This window comes from Vespa mandarinia, chromosome 13, assembly GCF_050613455.1.
Source record: "Vespa mandarinia isolate Hongniang chromosome 13, ASM5061345v1, whole genome shotgun sequence".
In the NCBI taxonomy this organism is placed as follows: Eukaryota; Metazoa; Arthropoda; class Insecta; order Hymenoptera; family Vespidae; genus Vespa; species Vespa mandarinia.
In genome coordinates this window covers 761,768-779,968 of record NC_140822.1, presented here as the reverse complement: position 1 = coordinate 779,968, position 18,201 = coordinate 761,768, and the positions used below count along the sequence as shown (strand labels likewise).

The window sequence follows — 18,201 nt, the reverse complement described above, 5'->3', positions numbered from 1 at the left end:
CTCATAAGAATTTGCATTTCGAGCAAAATTGCTCGCATTAATCGAGGAAGACAGTCTGAAAGGAATTAAAACGTAAAAGGTCATCTAGATTGGTACGTATAATTAAAAGTAATATCTTACTAAAAAAAAAATCTCTGAAGGCTACGCGTAATGATAAACGTCACGTTCATTCAAGTATTGAACCGGTCTGCAATTCGTTAGAAGCAATCCATCGCTCGAACAGATTTCTCTAAATTGTGCGACCTACGGGACTAACTCGTTATTTTCTCTTTCTCATTTTTTAATTACGAAGAAAGTCTCTCATCTACCTGATTCGAGGAAATTGCTACTGGAAGAGGATCGATAAGCCAAGTGACAATTTCGCTGCAGGGTGGCTGAGTCAAGGAACCGTGATAGGCGTAGTAATTCCTTCCTTCCGTATAATGTAGCCATGAGAGAGGAAAAGGTGGTATATACACTTTGCTACCGGGTTGCGTAATGTATCTCAAATTTGTTACTATGCAATCCAAATAAGGATTGTCAACAGGCATTATCTGAAAACGTCCGCTTTAATTCGTTGGCTGCTTCGTTTATTATCTTCCTTGGTAATGGATAAAATAATGGTAAATATATGGATAAAAATAATGAGGGAGAGGGAGAGAATAGTCGTACGTTAAAGAATGAGGACACGATCACTACTCCGTCCTTTGCGCCTAATAAAACCGCCTGGAGAGGTGAAAAGAAGCCACGTTTAACGTGAATGAATTGCAATTCCATGGCATATCGGACGTGGTTGATTGTATGCTCGCTTCCTTCGTTATCCGATGGACCCCAATGAAACATCATCGAATGAAAATTGTATGTATCCGTTAAAGGACCTCCTTTGATGAAGGGATGTACACGGCCACACCAAGTACCACAGACTATAACTATTATAAACGCGTTAAGTTTTACCTTAAGGTATATTACCTTGTTTCGCGATTCGTTAGAATATAAAATCGGATATTTATAAACTTGTACCAGAATTTCCATCGTTTGCCATGATCATTGAGCAGGGTACTGTATTGTGACCGATCCATTCTATATTATCGTATTCCCCGATCGCAATGGTCCTGGTGATATTGATCGGTGATTGATTGTAACCAGTACTCTCTGGATAAAACATCTTCCAGGTATGAGGTCCATTGTGAGCTGCATATCCAAATGAAAAGATCGGCGATTGACATTCTTCTTCGATGATAGAGTTTCGTGAAAAGATGTGGGACCACTTCAACAATTCGCTGGACAGCAACGCTTTGTCGTTCACAAAGTGTAGATGAAATTTATAATCGTTTAGTAATTAAATATTGATTCACGCTCACATACCTAGGAATAAAAAGCTACCAGATACGATCATCAATTCGGGCCACGAAAAGCCCAACATATTTTTTTATTAGAATATTAATCATCTGACGATTTTATTCATAACACATGGTTCGTGACATCGATTCCATTTTTAAACGATACGTGAACGTTGTTTCAAGTTGGAACACTCGGCAAATCGATAAGTAGATATCGATCTCTTCCATTGTTCTCCCGTTAAATGATCGACGTTGAGAAAAGAATTCAAAATCCTTAAGTACGATGAATTAAAATTCTGCGAAGAATGTCCACTCGATAAAGAAGCGAAATAGATTTTAGAAAAGTGAGAAGGATGCAGTGCGCTGGTAAGATTCAAATTCGATCCTATGGAATAAAAAGTATATCCTAATCTGGTGTGATCCTTCAAAGGTGACAGCCCTAAATGGGGTCAATCTCCCGTGGATATAGACGACAATCATGTTCTTAGAGTAGAATATCCTCCGCTTACTATGAGTGGCCATTGGAGTCAGGATGGTTATGCGAATATAAGGAACACTGGATCTACCGGTAAATTATATAAAAACGTGGGACGATCTTATCGAAATTATCTACGTGCAAAATTATCTACCTGCATAATTATTGATCTTTTCTACAGTCGGAATAACTCTGGAGGGTAATAGAAGTCCAGCTAGTATACGTGGTGGTCCGCTGACAGACGACGTATACGAATTCTCGGAAGTTGTCTTTCGTTGGGGCTCATCGAATTGTAAAGGAGCCGAACATACTCTCAATGGAACGTGGTTTACAATGGAAGCTCAAATTATACACTTTAATCTTCGATACGAAGAAATTGAAAAGTGCTGGGATAAGAGAGACGGTCTCGCGATTTGCTCCTATTTTCTTCAGGTCTATCAACTTCCCGCTTGGGACGAGCATCCATTGTTCTCGAAGATCACCGATAATTTGTATAAGATCACCGAACCGGAGTCCACCGCAAAAATATCATCTAGTACATATCGTGTTTTTTCATTGGAATAAAATACTTTTCTTTCTTTTTTTTTCCTTCAGTAACTCCTAGAACTCTAGTCGAAACATCTTTATAGATTGCTTGAGTTGGATGAGACAAGCCTGTCAAACACCAGGCTATTATAGCTACACCGGTTCCATTACCACTTGGCCCTATCACGAGTGCGTGACTTGGATCATTTTTCCAGAACCCGTACGAATCTCGGAAAATCAAGCGCAATGTTTCAGAATGTTAAGAAACAAACAAGGAACATTTATTAAAGAGAATTATCGTGAGGTTCAGAAGCTCAATTCCCGAATAATTTATTATATTTGTTGAAGCTACGTTTCTATTTCTATAAAGATTGTATATCGGTCCATTATTCATATTTCATTATACTACACATATATATTTGTTTAGTATGATTTAATAAAACACATCAATGACAATATACGTCAATATGTGTTCGTTAACAACTTCACAATGGAACTACACTACACACGACATGATTCAAACAATTACAAAATCGATAAACTAACGAAATTACAAAATGTTTTCAAAATTCAATAACAATTTTGTTTCACGAATTTATTCAATTATCTTTTGATTTAATTTCGAACACTGCAATAGGAAAAAAAAACCACATAAAAACAATGCGTTTACTACGAAAATTCAAAGACGGACGAAGAGGTTTTGTAGATAATCGTAATTATTTTCTTTTTTTTTTTGCTGACGCGTACGTTCGCTTCTTCTTAGATCACGATCTACGCACGGTAATATCAACGTCATCGAGCGGTTTACCAAAGTGGCGACAATCGCCCATTGATTTGAAGACGACCGATACGTGGACTCAAAAGTTTCCACCTTTGTTATTAACCGGTTATTGGTTAAAAAAGGGAAAAGCGACGATAACGAACACAGGAAAAACAGGTTTCCATAATTTTTATTCAATGAATAACAAGCCTTTAAATCCTTCACGATATTTTATAGTTAACATCGAACTGATGGATTTGTCAACCAATCCTTATTTACGAGGTGGTCCACTGAACGAAGATGAGTTTAAATTGAAAAATGTACAATTTCGTTGGGGTCCAAGCGACTCTCGAGGTGCCGAACATTCTATAGACGGTATATGGTAAGCACCGACATTTACCAATATATATTCTGATTATTAGATAATTCAAAAAACACCTAAACAGTCTAATCTCAATCTAACCAGGAGATGGTCTCTTTTGAACCTTAATTTGCTTGATTAACACAAAACGATACTATAGAAACAAACAAATGTATTGTACATATATTCCGTACCGATTGATTTATATGTCTTTGATGAATTGAATAGAATTCTTGATGCCATTGATTGTATATTTTGTCAATAATATATAATTATTTAAACATATAATTTTAGGTATTCTATGGAGGCACAAGCTTTGCATTGGAACACTCGATATGGATCGTTGGAAAAGTGTTACGACAAATCTGACGGTATTGCAATACTTTCTTATTTGATGCAGGTAAAATAATTACTCATTTTTTGTCATCACGCACGTAATCGATTAAACATTTTTTTTTTTTTTTTTTTTTTTTTTTTTTTTATAACAAAGGTCGTTGGCTGTAAAGGAATGCCAGATAATCCAACAGTCGCTCGTGTTACCGATCACTTAGCAAACATTAAAAAAACGGGTAGCAGTATAACCGTTACACCTGGTATATAAAAACGAATAATGTTGTAAATCAACAAGTATGTCTTTGAACTATTTCATTTCATTTTTGATCATTATCGCAGACTGTTTGTGGTGGATACTGCAGGCGTGTGCGGCTCCAGGCTATTTTACGTATCACGGCTCTCTTACCGTGCCACCGTATAACGAATGTGTAATTTGGATAATAATTTCGCACGCGATAAAAATTTCTTCTCGTCAAGTACGTTTTCAAATGAGGATCACAGATAATTTTTATGCATATATATATATATATATTTCATTTTTTTTATCCTCCTACATAGATGAATGTATTCAGAAATATTTATGACTACAAGTGGGATCCTATAGTGAGTAATTACAGACCGCAACAGTTATGCTGTCGTAGACGAATTTTATATGCCACTGATTGCAGCATAGTTTGACGATTAATAAAAATTAATTGAAGTGATAACAGAGCCTCTGAATTTCTTTAAGATCGATCGTTTCGTTGTTTCGATACGAATCATGGACGTCGTCAATTAATCAAATGACGTGATTCGTCATTAAAAATTTCAATATCAGTGTATCATTAAAGACAAAATTTTCGATTGGTTTTAATTTCTATTTAATTTACAGTATGGCACTTTTACCAGAATATTACAAGGGTTTGATCGGTAGGTAAAGAATAAATTAGCAGACTATAAAATAAAAGGTTATATCCATTGATATTACATATTGCGTCTATGTCAAAATTTTAATTTGTTTGAATAAAATTGTATTATAAAGGTTTGCCAAAACGTGGACAATCTCCGATCGACTTGGACGACAAAATAGTCCGTCCGAAACGATATCCGCCTCTTATGTTAAATGGTCATTGGATGAACGACGGAGAAGCCATTTTAGGAAACGATGGAAACGTCGGTAAGAAGAAAATACAAATGGATGTTAATAAAATAAGCATGCTTATTTAAATATCGATCGGCAAAAGTTTTGGTTCGTTACAGCGACCGTAATTCTTGGTGGAAATAGAATACAATCCACAGTTTCAGGCGGTCCGCTATTAAACGACGTCTATGAATATTTTATTTGTAACTTTCGTTGGGGCGAGGAGAATTGTAATGGCTCGGAACACACTATAAACGGCACTTGGTCAGAGTTTACTCATGAATAATGTTTGTAATTCCTACAACACTTTTTTTATCATAGACATATATCAAACTTGTAGGTTTTCTATGGAAGCTCAGATGGTACATTGGAATCGAAAGTACCCTTCGTTCGATGACTGTTTAAAACACAAAGATGGCATTTGCATATTATCCTTTTTATTTTTAGTACGTTATGTATCTCATGTTATTTGAATATATATATATATATATATACTTGAAACATATCTCTAACATAAAAAAAATTTCGTTTCAGGTCCCATCGGGAGAGTGCATCGAGACTAATCCACAATTAGAGAAAATTACTGAAAATTTGAAATACGTCGTAGACGCAGGAACGGAGAAAAATATTCCAGCGAGTATGTTTTATTGCAAAATAAAAGAAATTTTCTATTCGTCGATTGTAAAATCCATCTAATGTATTTAATTAAGATTCCTTATGCTGGATACGATGGGCGGTTCGTTGCGAACGTTATTACAGTTACCAAGGATCGTACAACGAAGGTTCATGCGGTATTCTTGGGTATCCCGAATGCGCTACTTGGATTATTTTTCCATTGATGATTACGATAAGTCCTTCCCAAGTAAGCATCATTTCTTTAAAGGAAGATAATAGAATTTGATTAAGCAAATTGAAATGAATCTTAGATCGATGCTTTTCGAATGCTGAAGGATGAAAAAGGTAATCCTATAAAAAATAACTGCAGGAAAATTCAATTGTTGCGCGGAAGAAGAATATTCTTGGGTATATCTTAATCTTTGAAGCAAGGTACTCAATCGAACGAATTATAAAAAGAAAACTATATCGAATTCCGTTAAAATTTTTATTCCGATTATATCACATTTATATAAAATGTACTTTTTATCTCGACAGATAGAACGAAGTGTCTACTCCATCCAATCTGTTGTAAGAATTGATTATCGCTGAAATACGATCTATTATCTCGCCTAATATATCATAAATACGAACGAAAAATATCTCTTTGTAAAGTTGACCGCCAATATGACTCTGAGCCAAGCTCACATTGCTTTCGAATGTCTGTGCATTCATAAATTTATTGCTTTGATTCTTTTTACGATCCTCGTTAATATCACTCAGAGGTAATCGTAACAACGTGGAGACGTTCAAGTTCGATGGTTTGTTCTCTTTGATCAAAATACAATTGGCCAAAATAAATTCACTCTCGATCTCGAAACAATTTGCAAAAGAACACAACGCATTATAAACAGCCATATATTTCTTATCATTTACGAAAGTAGAAATAAACGGAGGCTTCAAGCATTCCTTGTAGAGATTATTGAATCGTAAAAGCATTTGCTGTCGCCGTTCTGATCTCTTTATAAGTAGAAGGATCTCTCGAAGATCATTCAGAGATAAATTCCAAGGTACGGCTGGTCGATCGGTCACCTCGTGATAAAGTTTGCGTAACTCCAATATAATATTCGTGTGATAAAAGTGATAAGGATTTTTAGCTCTGAAGACGTCGCTTTCAATAAACAAGCTACTGTAAGCAGGTTCGGATGGTTTTCTATAATCAATATTAGCCATTATCGTCTCGATGATTTCTCGAATTATCGAGTCTTTGATGCAACGATTTAAATACAAGTCGATCTTCGATATGGCAAAACAATTTGATCTCTTATAGTCTCTCTCTTCGGCACAACCCCAGAATCGAAAGATCAACGGAGAATTGCATATTTTTGGGTCTGTAAAGAGTCTCCAGGATTCGGTGAAGACGTTGGACGATCGTGGCAAATACCAGATCTTCAATTCCTTGATTGTTCCTTGTAAAATTATGCCATCGTTTTTGTTGAAGTGAAATGGGCTATCGTGTTTTTGAAAGAATTGAAAATTTGATTGAAAAGATGAGTCTCTCCAGCGATAATGGATCACGATGTTACCCTTGTTTTCAAAAATGATCTTCTGCTCGGATCTTTCATCGATCCTTCCACGAAATATTAAATCCCATTCTATGGGTTTCTCGTTGGATTCGTTCGAATTTTGAGCAATCTCTCGATCCTGAATCTTTAAAATTATCGCCAAATCCAGATCATCGGATTTTTCCTCTTCCGGTGCGGTAATCGTTATAACGGGTATTATTGGCTTTCTCTTTGGCTCGACAAAAGTTTTACCCCGAATTAAAAGCTCCTTCGTTTCTGGTTTCTTAGGCATCAATAGCTTTATCTCTTTGCGTAGTTCTTTTTCTCGTCGTTTAAAATACAAATTTCGTTCCCACGTTCTCTCATTCAACGAGATACCACGTAAACCTTTTTCTTCCTCGATCAGTTCTGGTACATCGACGTACGTCAAGTCCGGTGGAAGATTTAAATCCCTTTTGGTCGGTACCATTGTTATCTCGGGCAAGCAAATGTCATCATCGCCATGTTTGGCCAAGAATTTCGGAACATTCCAAAATTCTGGACCACCGCGATATTTATCAGGTATTACAGGAACAGGTATCGAGGCATACTCCATCAAGTTTTTCAATTCTATCAGGGAACGTACTTTCTCGCAAGAGTTTATAATCTGATCGATTTTCGGACGACCCGTTATAGATTTTATACGACGACTGATCTTTTCTCTCTCGACCAACCATTTTTTCCAATTTTTTAAACGTCGATCTTCTATATCCTTTGGGTCGTCTTTTATCAGATTATAATCAAACGCAGTTACCATTGTAATATTGGTCTTCGTCCAGACGTGAGGTTCCTTCCTTTTTCCTATTTTCCTTGCATAATCCATTTCTATATTTTATATTAGACTTAATCTTTAAACGAACCCCTCCACGTGTTTCTCATTAAAATCTTTTAGGAAGGTTAATTGTTTCGAATTTAATTAAAAATTAACCTAGCATGGTAGTTCATGTATTTCGCATATTTACGATCGATACTTAGACACAATCGAACTTATCGAAAACTACTATCGAGAGCGTAATATAACTAAATAAATGAATAATAATTATTCGCGATAGCAATGGAAGGTATAAATTTATTTAATTAATAATGAATAAATTCCGATTAAATATTCCGATTATTAAGCTGATAGATTTGCGTGTTTAGAGAATGTCGACGACGTCAATGTAGAAAATGCAAAATTCATTCAAGGACTCGGCATTATAGAAGGAGAACTGCCATCTCCTATCGATTTGGATATCAGTAAAATGACACCGATTAATTTGACGCTATTGCAATGGATTTATTATGACGTTGCACCGCGAAAATTAAAGATCACCAACACAGGACAAACTGGTAACAAGTTCCTCGTATTTCAAGTCATTATTAATAATTAATATGTTCGCAATGAAAAATAACGACCCGAGTAACGCGAATGCAACGCAAGCTCAATTTTCATAGCTGTTCTTGGTGCAAAGTGGCTAATGGAAAAGCCATATATCACTGGTGGTCCTCTTAATGGAAATTACGTTTTTTCACAAATGCATTTTCATTGGGGCGAAACGGAAATGTATGGTAGCGAGCATCGCGCCGATGGTGCAAAGTGTGCGAATTTTCTTCGTAGCTCTCTCTCTCTCTCTTTCTCTTTATTACTGATCTCATTGAAATAATCTTAACTTTAAAGTACGCCGATGGAACTTCACGTAGTACACTTTAAAACGCAATACTTAAATTTCGAGGAAGCTCTTCGACAAGTCGACGGCGTTATAATAATAGTTTACTTCTTAAAGGTAATATTGAATTTCAATGTTGAATAAAATGGTCGAAAGACCATTTTCACGTTACTTCAATTACATTTTACATACAGTTGCAGACATTTTCTAATATATTTTTAAAGAAGATAGTAAGCGCTTTGCCTTCCATTAAAATCGCTAATTCCAGCATTCGTTTAGTACCGATCGTACTGACGAATATTTTTAAACCATTTACCGAAGATTATTTTGTATATTGGGGTTCGACGATAACGCCACAATGGACGCGCCGTATAATGTGGCTCGTGTGCAGAGAACCTGTTGGAATAGCCAAAGAACAGGTACTGCAACGAATCTTACGAATTGTTTAAAAAGTAAATACTTTGTTGTTGATTTAATCGACGCAAAATATGCACGTGTGACGTATTTCCTTGGAAAATAGTAAAAGGGGAAGGAATTATTACAGATAGACGAATTTCGAATTTTATACGACGAGAATACTAAACCGATTCTTGGAAATTGCCGAGCAATTCAGAATAGAGAAAACAGACATATTTTTCACGTTCGTCCATCGGGCTCGTTACACGCTACCCTTTTACCAATATCAAGAGAACAGCTCGTTTTATCCAGCCAATCCAATGCTTTTTTATCGCCTTAAGGAAAAACTAAAACTAATAAATAAATTAAAACTAATAAATATCGGATGAAATATTAACGAGGATTAAACGATTTATCTTCTACGTCTACGACGTCTTTTGATTCTTTCTTTGCGAAGATCGCAATTAGGATAGAGCAAAGTGCAATTAGCTCCGCCCAAGCCAAGAACCGAAGCCTTAACAGATTCCAGCATTGCCGACCAAGGTGCAGCTTTAGAAACTCTTCCTGTGATCCAGCTCATCCCTAAGCTGAAAAGGAAGCTGCCTTTATTATCGTATAAAGGAATAGATGTGAATAGATGTGAACGTCTCGGTAACGTTAGATCTCTAGATAATCGACAGTAGGAACAACGGATCCCGAAAAATAAGAATTCATTATGAAATAATAGTTAATTAATTTTGTAGAATAGCATACCTCCAAACGGGTACCCAAATTTTACGACCATCGTTAGTACTCTTTGAATATTGATTGTCCTCGCAGAGAATTCTCCGTAGACAATTGGCAGAATCCATATCAGCAATCAGAGCCGCTTCGACCGATCTCAAAACGCGATAAGACAATTCATTCAATTCTTGATTAGTGGCGTAAGTCATTGGGAAGCCACCGACGTGTCTCTTGAAACGCGTCCCATCCGACGCGTCCGTCAGGGTACTAGAGGTAGTGACGTTTGTCATATTTTGCTGCGCATAACGATCGTATTCCTCTATATCATCGTCGGCATAAACTCTTATATATTTTTTATAAATTAAATCGTATCAATACCGTGGCATTCATCAATAGCTGTATGACGAATAGACCGAACGCCAAGAAGGCTAATGCGGTGAGAGCAATTTCAAAGAAATCTTTCAACGAAAGATCGTGTCCCTTTCCTTTGCTATGATAGACAGGCTTGTGATGTTCCTCCTCGTGCTCCTGTTGTTCCTGATGATACGGGACGTGATAATAATGTTCCTCCTGAATCGCAGGGAAAAATTCTCCAGGATGACCGAAATGTTCACCGTGACCGTATCCGTAATGATGATAATTGTGTCCCGAAGCGGCAGGCATATGATCTGTCACGATATTCACGTTAAATCATAATCTTTAATCATTAGACAGACTGATTATTATCATTAAACCAATTCTCACCTTCGTTCGAATTTGGAGGCTCATAAACTTCAATTTTTCCGGAAGGTAAGGGTGCTTGCATGGCAAAACCGGTGACCTCGCCGTCGAATTCTTCGATGTCGTGATCGTATTTGACTCCTTGTTTCTTCTTCAACATTCTTCGCGGCGAATAATGACGATATATGTCGTCCAAAGTAGTCGTCCTATAGAATAGAGACTTATCAGCGTTTAATAGAAGTCAGACAGGTCGTTTGGTACGTTCGATAGAAAAGATACGTCACTTTTGTAGCCAATTTTTATACTTGGAGCTACCCTCGTCCCACAACATTTTCTCGTGAATGGTCACGTTGTCGTTGCCCAAGAAATCCGGCATAATGGGTTTGGAAGATGCCGAATTGGGTTTCCGTTTAACCCTAGGAATGCTTACCTCTTTGACGATTTCCTCTGCCATGTATCCGTGACAAAGATACTCGTTCATTCGTTTTCTTACCGATGAAAGAGTTAATTTCATTATCAAATCATTGACTTTATTCATTTCCTCTGTGACTTTTCGAATTTTCCTGAATTTCCCTGTTTACCTGTGATAATCCATTTCGTTCAAAGCCTTGTCGAAGGTGCCGTCTACCGTTTCCTTCTCTATTTTCGAATTACTTTTATTCTGATATGAATCGGCAAACAAAAAGGATCCCGGCAATAGATCGACCGATAATATGTCGTCTTGATCGATGCAAAATTCATTTCCATCGTCGAAACATTCCTCCGCATGCGCGTAATGGACCATTAAGAGCAGATAAAGTAATAGGAACATCGTTAAAAGAAATTATTCGAAAGGAGTAAAATATTTAAACGACTGAGATCGAGGAAAGCACCGAAGAAACTGGACAGTAGATGTGGTCTCTCTCTCCGACGGAATAATTATCTACCAGAAATAATTGCTTTGACCGTAACGACGGTCGTTACTAGGAGCGTCTCTCCGTATCAGGAGAACTCGCGCGTTCGAAGAGGACAAAAAGAAAATGATACGAATTTTATTTTTCGTATGTCCCTTGGGCAGCCCTAACAAAGAGGAAAGAGCTATATTAGATTTAACGATTAATTCCCTATGGTTCCAACTACGCTACCAGCCGATTTACGAGTAATCCGACACCTATGATTAAATACCTTTATTAAAAACCACTTACGTAGGTCTTATGAATGTTTTAGGAGTAGAGAGTTTGTCGAGGTAAGCGGGACGGGATGGTAAGACGAGGTAATGGGGGCTTTGTTCCCTTGGGAACTCGCTCACCTGTCTAATATCTCGCGAGAGTGGCTATATCTGTGTACACCCTACCTATTCGGGGCCAGTTATACATCGGGCTTACTGAAAATTAATCGCCCAGTTTGAAAGAATTCTTTACAAATCTTCTCGTCTTCCATCTCTTCCTCTTTTTCCTTTTCCTTCCTTTCCATCCTGCCCGCCTCCCCCGTACTCTTCCCTTTCTGCGTGCGAAACAAACACCCGCCGTATCGTTATCGATGTTACTTCATTTCCCAATATTTTCCTCTTATTCTCTTATCATGGTCGTTCTACTCAAAGCGTATACGAAAGCGTAGCAATTGCGAATCACATGGTTTTTGAATAGGGTGTGGTACCGTCGTATAAGCTCTGTGCGTGCAAGACCATCGAGGAGGGATGCTTTCTACACGCGTGATCTCAGCCTCCCTTTCTCAGGTGCTTGATTGATCGTTCCAATTACATGGCGCAGCGTGCACCAAATACGAGAGTAAAACTTATATCGCCCACCCTCTCGATATTCCGAAAAATGTGATCGCATAGATCACAGTTCTACGATCGACAATGCGTCAATGCCTTTCGCGAATTTCAAGTAAAATCATTCCGCGATAAAAAAAATATTACTCTCCGAATCGTGTACGTGAACATTTCTATAGTGAACTAGCGAATAGAGTCTACAAGCTTACCACACCTGATGCGTTTTCCGTGCGATCGTGAACCTGCAAAGTAGCGTTAAGGGTCGTTAATGGCTTCGGAGAAGAGTAACGCGTTCTTTCGTGAAATCATGCGAGTCCGTTCGCACCTAACGACAGAAGGTGCGAGGGGCGCATTTTGTTTCAGGTATTTTAGGCTCAATATTTGTCCTCGCCTACGTAGGTAGAAATCTCGCGTGAATACTCTCGCAAGGAAACGTAAACGTCGTTTGAAAAGGACGTAGAGAGTAGAAACGCGCTAATGAACCACGGCCATTATCATAATTTATTATCCGAATAATCCTGATGGGTTCTTAGAAAATTTTTAAACGGTGCGTCACATAATTATAAACCGAATGGGGGTAAAGTATTTAGAGAGAGACTGTTTGATGCGCTTGCAATGGTCATTGCTCCCTTTAACATCGCTAGCTGCGAAATTTTCCTCGATGGATTCTACCGCGTGTAAGGAGGAACAGTGAGAATTCGCGTGGGTGATCCGAAGACTAATGGAAGTGCTGTTCGTAGAAATGGCGTCCATTGTGAGAGCGTAAAGAGGAACCAGCCTAGTTCAATGGGTCTCGATAAAGCATATCATCGATATAGAATGTTGTCAGCTACAGGCCAAATAAAATCCTGATTTATTTTCCACGAGGCGATATCGTTCACTTATAGAAAATAATTCGCTTAGCTGTTCTCGAAACCGAACGAGGTAAAGTATATAAAGTTTAGATTATATATACATATATCTTGCGCATATAAAAAGTAGTACTTTAATCATATGCGTATCACGATTGACGTAATAAAAGAGGCAAACGAAGAGAATAATAAAAAAAAAAAAAGAAAAAAAAAAGAAAAAGATAGTAATTGTTGCAAAGGCCCGTTTAGAGAACCACTGCTCGTGGTTTACTAAACGCACGAAGGAGTGTTTTGCGGTGCTTTTTCGGTGTGGTGTTCTTCTCTGAAGGCAGAAGCGTTTATCCATCCGTTCGACTTGGAGAGGGAGTATGAGGAAGAAGAAGAGTAGGAGAAGGAACCATCAGTTTGCTGACAGAAATCCTGGAGATAGGGTGCTCGAAGAGGGCGGACGTTTAGTTTGGAGCATGCGCCTACTGGACCAATCGGAGCACCGCTCTTTAAACCGCGATGAGTTCTTTCTCGAGAAGCGAAGGCGTGTTGTTACAAGCGCGTATAGTGTATCCCGGCCAAATATCCTTTTAGACGAGAACATTCAAACTTCCAATCGAAGCATCTCGCTTCTTATTTCGACAACATTGAAATTTAACAGGAGTTAGGATAAAACTTGATCGAATGTATACTTATACACCATTAGATTCCTATCTTTGTCGCTCGCGATTATGACATTTGAACTATTACAAATTATGGCATTTGAATTGTCGATAAGTAAACGTTCAATCGTAAAGAATACTCATCTCGGATAATAAATATTCTATGGGTTTTGGTTTTCGAGAAAATTCGAGAAGGTCTGATCGACGATCTGATTTTGAAAAAGTCGACAGTACGATGCAATCTCCGACGATAAATCAACAATAGGTATTACGAATCTTTTGAGCATTCCCCTCCATTCCAGCGAAATAACCAGAAGAAATAGTGAATAGTCGGAAAGAGAGGGAGGGGGGAAGATCGAAGGCGCGAGACTTTCCTCCAACCTCCTAGGAGGATGACCTTCCCTTGGGAATGGATGGTGGGGATGTTGGGAGGTCCTTCTGGACCACGGACACGTGCCACCTGTCATACATTCGGAAGTACTCGCTTTCGGAAGACTGTAAAGAGGAGATTAGTCGGAGATTAGATCTTGATCCTTTGACGAAAGACATTTCACAATCGTAAAAAAGATAAAAAGTGAATAGAATAAATAAAGAATTGTACGGATTGAACATGATTCCATAGGAATTATTCGAATCCAATCGGTCGTGCAGTAATCGATTGTAAGTGAGCTTTTCGAAGGAACATTAACGTCGACAATGAGATGCATTCGTTAGATATCTAGAGCCGATGACTTTTGTCAAGATGGAGTATTGTCAGAGCCAGGAGAAGGCGTCGGACGGTGATATTTGCGATCTACGAAGAGCGAGATCGCATCAGAATGCCAACGATGTTTGTTCTATCGAGGAGGAGGCGAGGTACGATCGCCGAGGAAGCGAGGACACCGAACGACGTGCAAAATCACCGAGTAATCATCGAGAGACGATGGAATATGCATCCGATTCGAGCAGTGAAAGCTACAGAGAATATCGAAGGCAACGTATCACGGAGAGAAGGAACGTGTCGCCGGTCGCAACGTCGAGTGCATTTACGATCGACAATATTCTTGGAACGAGAAACGAGAAACGAGAAGAGGAAAGAGATTTTTCTAAGATTTGTTACATCGATAAGGAAGACGAACAGGATGAAAAGGATGAGAAAATCATCGAGGGACAATTTGTGAGACCGACAGCTATTCCTGCCGCCCATCCGAGTATGTTTCTTTCTTTTAGGTTCCTTTATCGTATTTATTCTCCTTCCTTATTTCCTACGAATCCTTCTAGTATTTGACATTTTTTTAGACGTGAGTGGTATGTTGTACGCGCACACGGCTATACCTTACACCGATGGGACCCTTTCGGATCCTTCGAGTTACTCGACGACCTCGTTGGCATCAGCATCCCTCTTGTACAGCAGCTGGTTCGCACAGTCGAAGCCTGGTCAACTTTTTGGTCTTCAAGGTAAACTGTTCGAACTATTTCGAACTACTTATTTATTAATTAAACTCGTCCCGAATTCTCCTATGAACTCGTATACAATCGTCGGACCTCTAGTATATTCGTGAATTATCAGCCGACCATCTCGTTTCTTCACGACAAAGAACTCTAATTACCCGCACGTAATAACTTATCGCCGTAATTCTATTTTCGCGAACAATGGTGAGAAGAGAGCGAGCGAGCGAGCGAGCAAGCAAGCGAGCGAGCGAGCGAGCAAGCGAGCGAGAGAGAGAGAGGAAGAGAGGGGTTGTGAAAGATCGGAGCGTTCTTTCACGTCTCAAACGAATATTGGATATTACGGGAGGCGCCTACGGTAAGAGCTTTTCGACACGCGAACGCCGCATCAACGAGCAACGTGTTACATCTCCCTCATTTTCAACGCGTTAACGGTTAAATGCGAAACACCTATTTATGTATCTATCTAGAAACACGAACAATCGTCACCAGTTCGATTCTCACCAACGATATCGAACTGGTGGTTATAGAAATAAGAATTAATCCCCATAGGTAATCGTCTGACGATAACACGTTGGTTCTTTTAAAATCATCGAGCATCTCCCGCTCTGACAAACATCCGCCATGCTGTTAGGTGGCCATTTATCAACGGTATTGCTCTAACCATCTTCCGCGTACGTGCTAAATGTCTCCGTCCACTCGTAAATCTTGCTCTCGCCGGTTCTCTTTCTTCGTCACTACGTACGGCTCTTTTCGGCCATTCTCACAGTCTTTCATCTTCCAAGAAATACCACAGCTGTGTGCCCTCCACCTTCTTTTCCACTTTTTACACGACGTACGAAAGGTACCCTGAACACTGGTCTTCCATCTTTTCAATCTACATGCATGTTTCGCGCCTACGAGAGCTCACGTACTTATGTACTTTACGTTAACGCGATGATCGACCGGGATTTCGCGGTGTGAATCATCCAATACAAGAATCCGCTAAAATCCTCCATAAATCAAGTTTAATGGCCATATATCATGGCATTCTCGAGAACATATTTCACCTGCATCGCGTGCGTAAGGAATCAGCTGCCAGGCAACACCTCGAAAATGGGTCTTTGCGAATTCGTTAGACTCTACGTCTTCGATGCGAGGAATCAAAGAATATCTTTGCACCGTCATTATATTACGAGGCAGGAGAAGGAGAGAGAGAGAGAGAGAGAGAGAGAGCGGGGGGGAGAGGATAAAACACCGACGATTTTTTTTCTGTTGCTTTATTCTCAGATACCTCCATCATTCCCAAAAGGTTCTCGTAAAAATGACTAAAAGAGCTTGTACAAACGAAACGACATCCATTTGTTGACGCGTCGCGTAAGGGCCAATAGACTAATAAGAGATCAAACAAGATGAGAGAGAAAGAGAGAGAACGACGTTGATTCTACTAGCATCAGCAATTCTTCAAAGTTTTTTTTGGGAAGCTCACGATCAAATAGAGAAAATTAGTGTCGATCGTTGGGATAGAAAATTTTGTTTCTCCTATTCCAAGGAAAACGACGACGAGTTAATGGTCGAATAGTTTTATTATTTCGATGCAACTAATTACGTTACAATGTCGCTCGCACCTTCCCGCGAACGGAAATCCTAGGTAGATCTTTGCACCAGCATGATAATCGTACTCAAACGCTCTTCGGCATAAACTGTTTGCTCATCTCTTTGCCACATTCTGGCCGATATTGACAGTAAGATGTCACGCGTTCCTCAAACAATCCCGCATGTTTTAAACACGTTTGGTAACTCTAGACGAACTAACGCGTATAGGGCGGAGTCGGTGAAAGTGGTAATTGAGTACAAGCTCGAGGGGCCTTTGCCAAGCAATTAAGAAACGCGATTACAATGTTAAATTTTTATTATCACGACGATAAATCTTACCGAAGACCAAACTGTCATACTCTTATATACGTTCTTCCATTTTATCTTTTACTACTTCTCGTACAGACTTTCTTCGACCGTTTACTTAAAATGCCATATATTCTTTCAGCACCAAAACCGAATGGCAGGCGTTCGAGAAAACCAGGAATCGATAGAAAACCGCGACAAGCATATAGCGCTAAACAATTGGAAAGACTCGAAGCGGAGTTCAAGGTAGCATTCCTAATGACCTAATGTTTGAAAAATTTTCCGAGCGAGGAAAAGAGCATAAAAAAAAAGAAAAAAAAAAAACAACACGTCTCCTTTATATTCGCAGATCGACAAGTATCTCAGTGTGAGCAAACGAATGGAACTTTCGAAATCTCTGAATTTGACGGAGGTTCAAATCAAAACGTGGTTCCAAAATCGACGTACCAAGTGGAAGAAGCAACTGACGTCCCGACTGAAGATAGCACAGAGACAAGGACTCTTACCGCCAACTTATTTTCCACCAAACCATTACCCTTTGTTACCCTACTATGCCGCACCCTTGATGTTCGGGAATCCTTCGTTAGATGAAGCTAGCAGCAACGTCACGACAACGATACAGCCGCGTCCTGTCCTACCATCATCCGATACAGTCTGAGAACTAATCGACTCTATCGAAAATCTTTCAATGTTTTCTTCCTTTTTATTTTCATTGTTAATGTCTAATTTCTTCTATTTCAAATCGTTCCTCTTTAAAGCCATCGTCTCATCGCAAATCCTCTATCTTTGTGATCAAGATCTAATAGTTAAGATATTAAATAATTAGATAACTCGAAACACTCGAGACAGCGTTTCGACTTGTACATAAATCTTTATGATAATAAACATATATATATGTATATATACGTTTATGATGGAAATTTATGGAAATTTTGTCTTACGAATTATTGTAATATAATATTTTATACACGTTTAAGAGTTCATTTAAATCTACCGAAGACGTTGAATCGTCTCGAACATAGTTCGAAGGTAATTCGGTATTTGCCGTTCTAAGGGCAAAAG

The 18,201-nt window shown here is 38.7% G+C and overlaps 8 protein-coding genes across 9 annotated transcripts; 5 read left to right on the top strand and 3 right to left on the bottom strand.

The window, feature by feature from the left end:
- Positions 1 to 141: 141 nt before the first annotated feature.
- Positions 142 to 1,402, bottom strand: LOC118444318 (carbonic anhydrase 3). The gene is made up of 5 exons (XM_085661091.1): positions 1,345 to 1,402; positions 1,000 to 1,272; positions 652 to 908; positions 309 to 533; positions 142 to 243 (listed from the first exon to the last, which is right to left on the bottom strand). The coding sequence occupies exons 1-5, from the start codon at positions 1,400 to 1,402 to the stop codon at positions 142 to 144; spliced, it is 915 nt and encodes a 304-aa protein (XP_085517217.1).
- A 270-nt stretch (positions 1,403 to 1,672) lies between these two features.
- On the top strand, positions 1,673 to 2,665 carry LOC118444152 (carbonic anhydrase 1). Its single transcript, XM_035872145.2, has 4 exons — positions 1,673 to 1,685; positions 1,750 to 1,887; positions 1,976 to 2,329; positions 2,424 to 2,665. Exons 1-4 carry the CDS (start codon positions 1,673 to 1,675, stop codon positions 2,663 to 2,665), a joined length of 747 nt encoding a protein of 248 aa, XP_035728038.1.
- A 314-nt stretch (positions 2,666 to 2,979) lies between these two features.
- On the top strand, positions 2,980 to 4,451 carry LOC118444317 (carbonic anhydrase 3-like). Its single transcript, XM_085661010.1, has 7 exons — positions 2,980 to 3,016; positions 3,083 to 3,256; positions 3,317 to 3,461; positions 3,735 to 3,840; positions 3,931 to 4,033; positions 4,113 to 4,249; positions 4,332 to 4,451. Exons 1-7 carry the CDS (start codon positions 2,980 to 2,982, stop codon positions 4,449 to 4,451), a joined length of 822 nt encoding a protein of 273 aa, XP_085517136.1.
- A 192-nt stretch (positions 4,452 to 4,643) lies between these two features.
- Positions 4,644 to 5,927, top strand: LOC118444316 (carbonic anhydrase-related protein-like). Its single transcript, XM_085660973.1, has 7 exons — positions 4,644 to 4,682; positions 4,795 to 4,929; positions 5,013 to 5,157; positions 5,234 to 5,339; positions 5,428 to 5,530; positions 5,604 to 5,755; positions 5,820 to 5,927. The coding sequence occupies exons 1-7, from the start codon at positions 4,646 to 4,648 to the stop codon at positions 5,925 to 5,927; spliced, it is 786 nt and encodes a 261-aa protein (XP_085517099.1). The 5' UTR covers positions 4,644 to 4,645.
- Positions 5,928 to 6,033: 106 nt separating this feature from the next.
- Positions 6,034 to 8,038, bottom strand: LOC118444143 (MYCBP-associated protein). The gene has a single exon (XM_035872114.2). The coding sequence runs from the start codon at positions 7,912 to 7,914 to the stop codon at positions 6,034 to 6,036; it is 1,881 nt and encodes a 626-aa protein (XP_035728007.2). The 5' UTR covers positions 7,915 to 8,038.
- Positions 8,033 to 15,789, bottom strand: LOC118444144 (uncharacterized). Of its 2 annotated transcripts, none has more exons than XM_085660972.1 (6): positions 15,145 to 15,789; positions 10,861 to 11,157; positions 10,601 to 10,782; positions 10,235 to 10,524; positions 9,887 to 10,152; positions 8,033 to 9,720 (listed from the first exon to the last, which is right to left on the bottom strand). In XM_085660972.1, the coding sequence occupies exons 2-6, from the start codon at positions 11,112 to 11,114 to the stop codon at positions 9,546 to 9,548; spliced, it is 1,167 nt and encodes a 388-aa protein (XP_085517098.1). In that variant the 5' UTR covers positions 11,115 to 11,157; positions 15,145 to 15,789; the 3' UTR covers positions 8,033 to 9,545. The 2 variants fall into 2 exon arrangements, with proteins under 2 accessions (XP_085517098.1, XP_035728008.2); XM_035872115.2 differs by lacking the exon at positions 15,145 to 15,789 and adding an exon at positions 11,158 to 13,346 and having other exon boundaries at positions 10,861 to 11,064.
- On the top strand, positions 8,146 to 9,186 carry LOC118444314 (carbonic anhydrase 2). The gene is made up of 5 exons (XM_085661090.1): positions 8,146 to 8,152; positions 8,232 to 8,420; positions 8,526 to 8,667; positions 8,749 to 8,854; positions 8,932 to 9,186. The coding sequence occupies exons 1-5, from the start codon at positions 8,146 to 8,148 to the stop codon at positions 9,184 to 9,186; spliced, it is 699 nt and encodes a 232-aa protein (XP_085517216.1).
- Positions 13,866 to 17,894, top strand: LOC118444148 (uncharacterized). The gene is made up of 4 exons (XM_035872132.2): positions 13,866 to 15,020; positions 15,109 to 15,267; positions 17,282 to 17,385; positions 17,489 to 17,894. Exons 1-4 carry the CDS (start codon positions 14,558 to 14,560, stop codon positions 17,795 to 17,797), a joined length of 1,035 nt encoding a protein of 344 aa, XP_035728025.1. The 5' UTR covers positions 13,866 to 14,557; the 3' UTR covers positions 17,798 to 17,894.
- Positions 17,895 to 18,201: the final 307 nt, after the last annotated feature.